Here is a 10,400-nt window from a genome sequence, read left to right on the forward strand (position 1 = left end):
GTCAGCGGTCAAACGACCTCCACTCATCACTGTCAAACGCTCCCTGAAACATTTCAACGAGCAAGCCTTTCTAATCGACCTGGCCCTGGTATCCTGGAAGGATATTGACCTCATCCCGTCAGTAGAGGATGCCTGGTTATTTTTTTTAAATGCCTTCCTCTCCATCTTAAATAAGCATGCCCCTTTCAAGAAATTTAGAACCAGGAACAGATATAGCCCTTGGTTCTCCCCAGACCTGACTGCCCTTAACCAACACAAAAATATCCTGTGGCGTTCTGCATTAGCATCGAACTGCCCCCGCGATATGCAACTTTTTAGGGAAGTTAGAAACCAATACACACAGGCAGTTAGAAACGCCAAGGCTAGCTTTTTCAAACAGAAATTTGCTTCGTGCAACTCCAACTCTAAAAAGTTCTGGGACATTGTAAAGTCCATGGAGAATAAGAACACCTCCTCCCAACTGCCCACTGCACTGAGGATAGGAAACTCTGTCACCACCGATAAGCCCACTATAATTGAGAATTTCAATAAGCATTTTTCTACGGCTGGCCATGCTTTCCACCTAACTACCCCTACTGCATTCAACAGCACTGCACCCCCCACAGCTACTCGCCCAAGCCTCCCCCATTTCTCCTTCTCCCAAATCCATTCAGCTGATGTTCTGAAAGAGCTGCAAAATCTGGACCCCTACAAATCAGCTGGGCTTGACAATCTGGACCCTTTCTTTCTAAAATTATCTGCCGAAATTATTGCAACCCCTATTACTAGCCTGTTCAACCTCTCTTTCGTGTCGTCTGAGATTCCCATAGATTGGAAAGCAGCTGCTGTCATCCCCCTCTTCAAAGGAGGTGACACTCTTGACCCAAGTTGCTACAGACCTATATCCATCCTACCCTGCCTTTCTAAGGTCTTCGAAAGCCAAGTCAACAAACAGATTACCGACTATTTTGAATCCCACCGCACCCTCTCCGCTATGCAATCTGGTTTCAGAGCTGGTCATGGGTGCACCTCAGCCACGCTCAAGGTCCTAAACAACATCGTAACCGCCATCGATAAGAAACATTACTGTGCTGCCGTATTCATTGACCTGGCCAAAGCTTTTGACTCTGTTAATCACCACATCCTCATCGGCAGACTTAGTAGCCTTGGTTTCTCAAACGATTGCGTCGCCTGGTTCACCAACTACTTCTCTGACAGAGTTCAGTGTGTCAAATCGGAGGGCCTACTGTCTGGACCTCTGGCAGTCTCTATGGGGGTACCACAGGGTTCAATTCTTGGGCCAACTCTTTTCTCTGTATACATAAATGATGTCGCTCTTGCTGCTGGTGAATCTCTGATCCACCTCTACGCAGACGACACCATTCTGTATACTTCTGGCCCTTCTTTGGACACTGTGTTAACAACCCTCCAGACGAGCTTCAATGCCATTCAACTCTCCTTCCGTGGTCTCCAACTGCTCCTAAACACAAGTAAAACTAAATGCATGCTCTTCAACCGATCGCTGCCTGCACCTGCCCGCCCATCCAGCATAACTTCTCTGGACGGTTCTAACTTAGAATTTGTGGACAACTACAAATACCTAGGTGTCTGGTTAGACTGTAAACTCTCCTTCCAGACTCACATCAATCATCTCCAATCCAAAGTGAAATCTAGAATTGGCTTCCTATTTCGCAACAAAGCATCCTTCACTCATGCTGCCAAACATACCCTCGTAAAACTGACCATCCTACCAATCCTCGACTTCGGCGATGTCATTTACAAAATAGCCTCCAATACCCTACTCAACAAGCTGGATGCAGTCTATCACAGTGCCATCCGTTTTGTCACCAAAGCCCCATATACAACCCACCACTGCGACCTGTATGCTCTCGTTGGCTGGCCTTCACTTCATCATCGTCGCCAAACACATTGGCTCCAGGTCATCTACAAGACCCTGCTAGGTAAAGTCCCCCCTTATCTCCGCTCACTGGTCACCATAGCAGCACCCACCTGTAGCACGCGCTCCAGCAGGTATATCTCTCTGGTCACCCCTAAAGCCAACTCCTCCTTTGGTCGTCTCTCCTTCCAGTTCTCAGCTGCCAATGATTGGAACGAACTACAAAAATCTCTAAAACTGGAAACACTTATCTCCCTCACTAGCTTTAAGCACCAGCTGTCAGAGCAGCTCACAGATCTCTGCACCTGTACATAGCCCATCTTTAATTGAGCCCAAACTACTACCTTTCCCCTACTGTATTTATTTATTTTATTTATTTTGCTCCTTTGCACCATATTATTTATATTTTAACTTTTAACTTTCTTCAAACTACAAATCTACCATTCCAGTGTTTTTTCTTGCCATACTTTATTTACTTTGCCACCATGGCATTTTTTTGCCTTTACCTCCATTATCTCACATCATTTGCTCACATTGTATATAGTCTTATTTATTTATTTTTTATTTTTTATTATTATTATTTTTTTTCTACTGCATCATTGATTGTATGTTGTTTTACTCCATGTGTAACTCTGTGTTTTTGTATGTTGTCGAACTGCTTTGCTTTATCTTGGCCAGGTCGCAATTGTAAATGAGAACTTGTTCTCAACTTGCCTACCTGGTTAAATAAAGGTGAAATAAATAAATAAATAAATGTTATATATGTTGGATTCTCCCTGTCCTCATCAAGCTGCAGCAGCTGCAGACATGGCCTACCACCACATCCGGCCTCCTATTGGCTACTCCATTCCCAAACCCATCTCTGCCATGCTAATGAGGGGCTGGAATGTCTGTCCAGAGGTCAGTGTCCTCCTACAATAGATAGTCCCTTGATTCCGTAGAGCGTAAAGACCCCTACATTTATGTGAGCTAAGTTCATATGAACTAAGTTCTACGTATGCTAAGTTCATATGAGCTAAATTCATGTGAGCTAAGTTAATGTGAGCTAAATTCATGTGCTAAGTATGCTACACTCATGTGAGCTAAATGCTACTAATGCTAAGTTCATGTGAGCTAAATTCATGAGCTAACTATACTAAGTGCTACGTATACTTACATATGAGCTAAATTCATGTGAGCTAAGTTCATGTGCTAAGTATGCTACACTCATGTGAGCTAAGTGCTAGGTACTAATAAATTAACATAAAGGGGTGGAACAGGGCTGCCACCCACCAAACACTTTCTATGTCTACCCTACCTGCACTCACCTGTGCTGTCTATACTGCCTCATTAATTACTGTTGTTTTCACTTTCTCTTGTATAATTCAACAAGTGTGTCAATAGCAGGATACCCTTGAATTAAAAATCAACACGCTTGACTCTATATTATACCCATCTAAACATACATGTAATTGTTTGTGAGATCAGACATAATATCACTATAATCCGAGTGTTCATTTTCGGAAGATGCTTAAATTTCAGCGGAACTAATTTGTAAACATTTCAACTGTATTAATTATTACTTTTTCCAATTCCACAAAAAATGAACACACATCAAAATAAAGTTCTTTCTTCTCTTTCTTGTGATGTTAGTGTTGAGACGATGCATTAAATCCCAGACAAAGCTTTATCGTTCTTATAGATTTAATGGAAAGACAATCTACTGTATTCCATTGAGCCCATTTCAGCCATTACCAGGGTGTTGTCGTGTCTTTGGCATCATTAAAACTGAAGACATATTTATCAAATAACTCTCTGTAATTATTATTACGCGATTAAACTGATTAATCGTGTAACTGTAATTAACTAGGAGGTCGGGGCACCAAGGAAAATATTCAGATTACAAAGATATAATTTTCCTAATATAACTTTCAGATATTTTAATATCTGATCTATTAGTCTTCTGATTAATGACGTATTAGTTACCTCACGTCAGTCTCATTCCAAACGTCGTAAATTGTTGCTTATCTGCACGAACCCAGTCTTCACTATGAGTCATCCATACATCAATTGTCTTAAAATAATTTATTTACTAACTAAGTAACTCACAGAAATGCATAACAAACAGTAGATATCGTTACAAGAAATTATAGAGGAATGTGCCCTAGTGGGCTAAACCGGCATGGTGACTTGTTAGACAAAAGGGGAGTGGGGGAGGCTGAGAAGACCCTACAGAGTTAATAATTATAACAATTGAAATGCTAAACCTTTGCACATGAACGCTCACTCATTCGGGAATAATTTCAATCAATATATATATTTACGCTCAGTGTGTCGTCGGAATCTTTGTTGAAAAGTTTGTTTCTGTTGGAGAGTTTGTCCTCTCTCTCTCTCTCTCTCTCTCTCTCTCTCTCTCTCTCTCTCTCTCTCTCTCTCTCTCTCTCTCTCTCTCTCTCTCGGTTAGGATGGATAGTTCAGAGTGACATTCATTCATGTCATTATAGGACAGATGTTTCGTCGGTCTTCGCGTTCAATGATACCGAGTTCCTAGCTGCAGACTACTAATTAATATCAAAGACTTGTTGTTATTCTGTCGGTATCGATAGTCTAAGAGTTTAACCACGTGGTATGGTTAAAGTTCAGAAAGAGGAATGCATGGTCTCCAACCTTTACCCATCTCGTAATTGAAGTCAGCTCGGTCTGGGGATAGAAAACCAAAGTGGGGGTTTTATTTGGGACATAGAAAATGGCTGTCTCATGACGCCAGGTCTTGTCTGTGTCCCTGGGGGCGTGCCAAGGACTTAGTTAAGACTCCACAGGGAATTGGAGTTTCCTTCATTAAACAGTCCAAAATCACATTACACAATTTCACAAACAGTTCCATCCTTATTCATTCATTTTATACAGCCATTTAGATGTAAGTCTCATAGCTGAGACTCTTCTATAAACATGATTATGGTAATGTTGCCGTATTGTCTCTCATGAGTTTCACAAAATTGTACCAAACGGACCAGTTCGTTGCTGGATTCTTCACCAATCTTTTATACCTTCTCCAGAACATAAATGTCGTTCAGTTTTCCAGTTCTGTGAGGTGGAAGAACTCCTTTGTTCTCTATGAAAACTCACTCTCTCTCTATACTGGGGCCATGAGGCAGGATCTTCTCATAGGAATTTACGACCTCTTCTGACCACAGCAGCCTGGGTGTGGGAGACAGAGATAGGGGGATGATGCATAGAAAACCCAAAGAGGGCAACGTCATGACAGTGTCTACAGTGAAGTAGGATCTGGCTCTGTGTTTGTTGTCTTACAGTGAAGTAGGATCTGGCTCTGTGTTTGTTGTCTTACAGTGAAGTAGGAGATGGAAAGCCTGCTTTTCAAGCAGAGTTCACCTTTGATTCATCTGTGGGTAGCTCCACATGACCAGACAGACAGACAGACTGAGAAAGTACAGCTGTATGTGTGTGTGTGTGTGTGTCTTTTTTCTGTGAAGAGTGTTTAAGTAATCCTATTTTATCTCCTCCAAATCAGGATAGACCTGAGTTCTCTGAGGTGCTGGCCACACTAGAGGAATGCCTATGCAATGTGGAGGTATGGTGTTTTTCTATAGTATGTGAATCTACACCAGAGTGGGAATAAACACATAGATGCATGCTGCTTACACTTTCAGGAAGTTCACCGGTTCCTAGCTTTCTTGTCTGTCCATGTGACACTTGTTGATGATAATGTATGTGTGTGATTCACAGTTGATGTCCCCAGCCTCCAGTAACAGCAGTGGGTCCCTGTCCCCCTCTGGCTCTTCTGACTGCCTGGCGAGGGGCAGTCCTGGTCGGAGTCACGTGGCCGCCCTCCGTTCCCGCTTTGAACTGGAGTACGCCCTCAACGCCCGTGCCTACGCAGTCTGGACTCAGAGGTAGGGCTTCACTAGCCTGGTCGTTGCCTGGCGTTGATAATGACCATAGGAGTTGGCTACACAGCACACACCCATCTGGGACCAGGCTAGTATATCATATAGTCTTCTCCACACACCCATCTGGGACCAGGCTAGTATATCATATAGTCTTCTCCACACACCCATCTGGGACAAGGCTAGTATATCATATAGTCTTCTCCACACACCCATCTGGGACCAGGCTAGTATATCATATAGTCTTCTTCACACACCCATCTGGGACACCAGGCTAGTATATCATATAGTCTTCTCCACACACCCATCTGGGACACCAGGCTAGTATGTCATATAGTCTTCTCCACACACCCATCTGCGACACCAGGCTAGTATATCATATAGTCTTCTCCACACACCCATCTGGGACCAGGCTAGTATATCATATAGTCTTCTCCACACACCCATCTGGGACACCAGGCTAGTATATCATATAGTCTTCTCCACACACCCATCTGGGACACCAGGCTAGTATATCATATAGTCTTCTTCACACACCCATCTGGGACACCAGGCTAGTATGTCATATAGTCTTCTCCACACACCCATCTGGGACACCAGGCTAGTATATCATATAGTCTTCTCCACACACCCATCTGGGACCAGGCTAGTATATCATATAGTCTTCTCCACACACCCATCTGGGACCAGGCTAGTATATCATATAGTCTTCTCCACACACCCATCTGGGACACCAGGCTAGTATATCATATAGTCTTCTCCACACACCCATCTGGGACACCAGGCTAGTATATCATATAGTCTTCTCCACACACCCATCTGGGACCAGGCTAGTATATCATATAGTCTTCTCCACACACCCATCTGGGACCAGGCTAGTATATCATATAGTCTTCTTCACACAGAGATGACCACAATACAGAGAGAGTGGATTAGAGAGTTTCACTGAAGGAGTTTCAAATGTTTCTCTCTTTTCTATTAGGGCATGTTGACCTTTGTCTCCATCTCCATCTCTGTCTCTGTCTCTATGGCCTATATACTGGATTGCTAAGCATAACCAAGTTGAGTGTAAAGGCCAGTACTAGTAGGAATTCCATGGACATCATGTGTGGGCCTGTAAAGTTGTGCTTTGTTGCAGCGGTCGCACTCGCCTTGACCCACTGTTTGAGCAATAACGTGTACAACACTAGAGACGCTTTACTGCAACAGTTAGAGGTGGATTTGCCCGGATATTGGTCAGGGAAAACAAAGACAAGCAAATCTGATAAAACCTTTCTATGCATTCTGACTAAGGCCTAAAGACTCCGCTGGTGTCCAGCCCTGTAAGCCTGTTTGGTGTGTGTGTGGTTGAAGAGAAAAGGGAGTAGATCGGGAGCCTGGCATCGGTCTCCAGGGACACAGTAACTGAAGTTAGATTTGTGTGTGTTCTCTACTGCTGAAGTCTCTGCCTGTTAGAAATGTCCTGGCAGACTGGCAGTTAATCAAATGTTTCATCCATTTTGTTTATTTTAGGTCTAGAAGTGAGATTGTGGTTATTAGGTCCTGTGCTGTTACACAGGGGGTCATGCTAGATTCATCAGAGGACATCTAACTCTGCCTCCTCAATCTTTCATTATTTTAAAGAGATCATTATACAAAATGTGTCCGTAACCATTTGGTGCAGATGGTCGTATTATGTAGTAGAGGTTGATTATGTAAACAGAATCACTATATTCAGCCTTATAACAGCTCATGTATGTTTTATTTTCAGCGAGGGACGACGTGATTCCCAAGGTCCGTCTCTGGATGAACTGAGGAGGAATATGCAGTTTCCACCTATTGACCGAAATGGTAAAAAGCATATTACTTATCAATCCTATATCGGTATTATAGAACTTCATCATTTGAAATGGAATACAGCCAGTTGGGTAGAATGTACGCCAAAGCTGGTGTTGGTGTGTGTTGGAAAGGAACTGGCTGTGGATCAGCCCCTAACCCCTGACCTCTGTGTCCTATCTCCTTCAGGGTATGTGTCAGACCCTATGAGCACCATGCGCTTCCACTCCAACTGCAGCAGCAATGGCAGCTTCGAAGACAGCAACTAACATAGATGGGAAGTCTTCCAGCTCTACTATGCACTATTACTGTAGTTCATAAAGCCATAACCTTATTTCTAAGTTTATCACATAGACATGTTGGTTGATCTAGTCTTGAGTATAAGATATATATATATATATATCTCGTTATGCGTATTTCCTAAAGCTATTTACTACTTTCTGTGTTTATGGTTGTGCACTGTTTGAATAGATTTGTGTGGTTTTTATATCTGGTAAATATTTTTTGGATAAGAGGCATTTTGGGGGTTTTGAGAATGTTTCATACCACCTGTATAGTCTACTCAATAGAAACATCTTGAGCGTCAGAATGCTCAGGCAATTTGTGCTTTTTAATTTCAATAAAATAGAGAAATCATTGAGTTTCATTCTATAGGATTTGACAGTGATAAACAGGATGAATCCTAACCAAACAAAACTAAATACAGGATTCATAATGAATGGCATATGAATAAATAAATTATCCAAGAATATTTAGAAGTAGAGGTATTAGGCTGCGTTTACACAGGCAGCCCAATTCTGATCTTTTGCCTAATTTTTGGCAAAATATCGGATCTGATTAAAGACCAATTGGTGGAAAAATATCAGAATTGGGATACCTGTGTAAACACAGCCTTAGAGGTGTTAGCAGCAACGTATGTTTTGACACAAACGGTTTCCTACATAAGACATTTCACAATTTCACCAATTGTTATTACTGTATGTGTAGTTATGTAGCCATTTGTTGTATGTTCTATGTATGACATGCACTGTTTTCAAATGCATTGGGTGTGTCACGTTCGCTATCTTCGAACTCCCGATCATGAATAAACCAAGGCGCAGCGTGCATGGAATTCCACATCTTTTTAATGAAAATGAAACTCACCAAAACAACAAACAGGAGGAAACCGTGACATTCTGGGGCTGCTCAAAGGCAGCTACACAAAAACAACATCCCACAGCTAAAGGTGGAAAAAGGGCTGCCTAAGTATGATTCCTAATCAGAGACAACGATAGACAGCTGCCTCTGATTAGAAACCATACTCGGCTCAACACAAAGAAATAGACAAACTAGATTGCCCACCCCACATCACACCCTGACCTAACCAAACTAGAGGAAAATAAACGTCTTTCTAAGGTCAGGGCGTGACAGGGTGATTATATTTCAATGTATGTCCATTTCAATTGGATTTGAAAATCCTCCAAAGAAAATAAAATGTGATTCCTTGACTCTCCGAAATTGAGATGGGTGAAATTGAATGTAATTGCAGAGATACCATTTCTGCCATCAGATACAGTACAGATAAGTTGTAAATCTTTAACACAAAAGTAATCACAATTTAAAATATGGAAATCTAAATCTTCTTTCTGTATATATGCCAAGCAAAACTATAAACACAACATGTAAAGTGTTGGTTCAATGTTTCATGAGCTGAAGTAAAAGATCCAAGAAATGTTCTATACGCACAAAAAGCTTATTTCTCTGAAATTTTGCGCACAAATTTTTTTACATTCCTGTGAGTGAACATTTCTCCTTTACTATGATAACCCATCCACCTGACAGGTGGCATATCAAGAAGCTGATTAAACAGCATGATCATTACACAGGTGCACCTTGTGCTGGGGACAATAAAAGGCCACTCTAAAATGTACAGCTTTGTCACACAACACAATGCCACAGATGTCTCAAGTTTTGAGGGAGTGTTCAATTGGCAGGCTGACTGCAGGTATGTACACCAGAGCAGTTGCAAGAGAATGGAATGTTAATTTCTCTACCATAAGCCAATGGCGTTTTTAGAGAATTTGTCAGTACGTCAAACCAACCTCAAAACTGCAGACCACGTGTATGGCGTCATGTGGATAAGCGGTTTGCTGATGTCAACGTTGTGAACAGAGTGCCCCATGGTGGCAGTGAGGTTATGGTATGGGCAGGCATAAGCTACAGACAACGAACACAATTGCGTTTTAGCGATGGCAATTTGAATGCAGAGAGATACCGTGATGAGATCCTGAGGCCCATTGTCATGCCATTCATCTGCCGCCATCGTGACATGTTTCAGCATGATAATGCACAGCCCCATGTCGCAAGGATCTGTACACAATTCCTGGAAACTAAAAATGTCCCAGTTTTTCCATTGCCTGGGGGTTTAACATTGTTTTTGAACGACTACCTCATCTCTGTACCCCACACATACCATTATCTGTAAGGTTCCTCAGTCGAGCAGTGCATTTCAAATACCAATTCAACCACAAAAACCAGGGTGGTTTTCCAATGCCTCACAAAGAAGGGCACATATACAGTTGAAGTCGGAAGTTAACATACACCTTAGCCAAATACATTTAAAGTCAGTTTTTCACAATTCCTGACATTTAATCCTAGTAAAAATGCCCTGTCTTAGGTCAGTTAGGATCACCACTTTTTTTTTAAAATGTGAAATGTCAGAATAATAGTACAGAGAATGATTAATTTCAGCTTTTATTTATTTCATCACATTCCTAATGGGTCAGAAGTTTACGTACACTCAATTAGTATTTGGTAGCATTGCCTTTAAATTGCTTAACTTGGGT

At 41.9% G+C, this 10,400-nt stretch overlaps 1 protein-coding gene across 1 annotated transcript in view; it reads left to right on the forward strand.

Moving 5' to 3' along the window:
• Positions 1–8,679, forward strand: part of tnni3k (TNNI3 interacting kinase) — a 69,818-nt gene extending 61,139 nt beyond the window's left edge. Inside the window, exons 21-25 of the mRNA XM_029695614.1 lie at positions 2,667–2,776; positions 5,385–5,444; positions 5,600–5,766; positions 7,511–7,590; positions 7,765–8,679. Coding sequence (XP_029551474.1) covers positions 2,667–2,776; positions 5,385–5,444; positions 5,600–5,766; positions 7,511–7,590; positions 7,765–7,844 — 497 coding nt within the window. The 3' untranslated portion in view covers positions 7,845–8,679. The remainder of the gene's footprint in view (positions 1–2,666; positions 2,777–5,384; positions 5,445–5,599; positions 5,767–7,510; positions 7,591–7,764) is intronic.
• The last annotated feature ends 1,721 nt before the right edge of the window (positions 8,680–10,400 follow it).

Source organism: Salmo trutta, chromosome 17 (genome assembly GCF_901001165.1).
Source record: "Salmo trutta chromosome 17, fSalTru1.1, whole genome shotgun sequence".
Classification (NCBI taxonomy): domain Eukaryota; kingdom Metazoa; phylum Chordata; class Actinopteri; order Salmoniformes; family Salmonidae; genus Salmo; species Salmo trutta.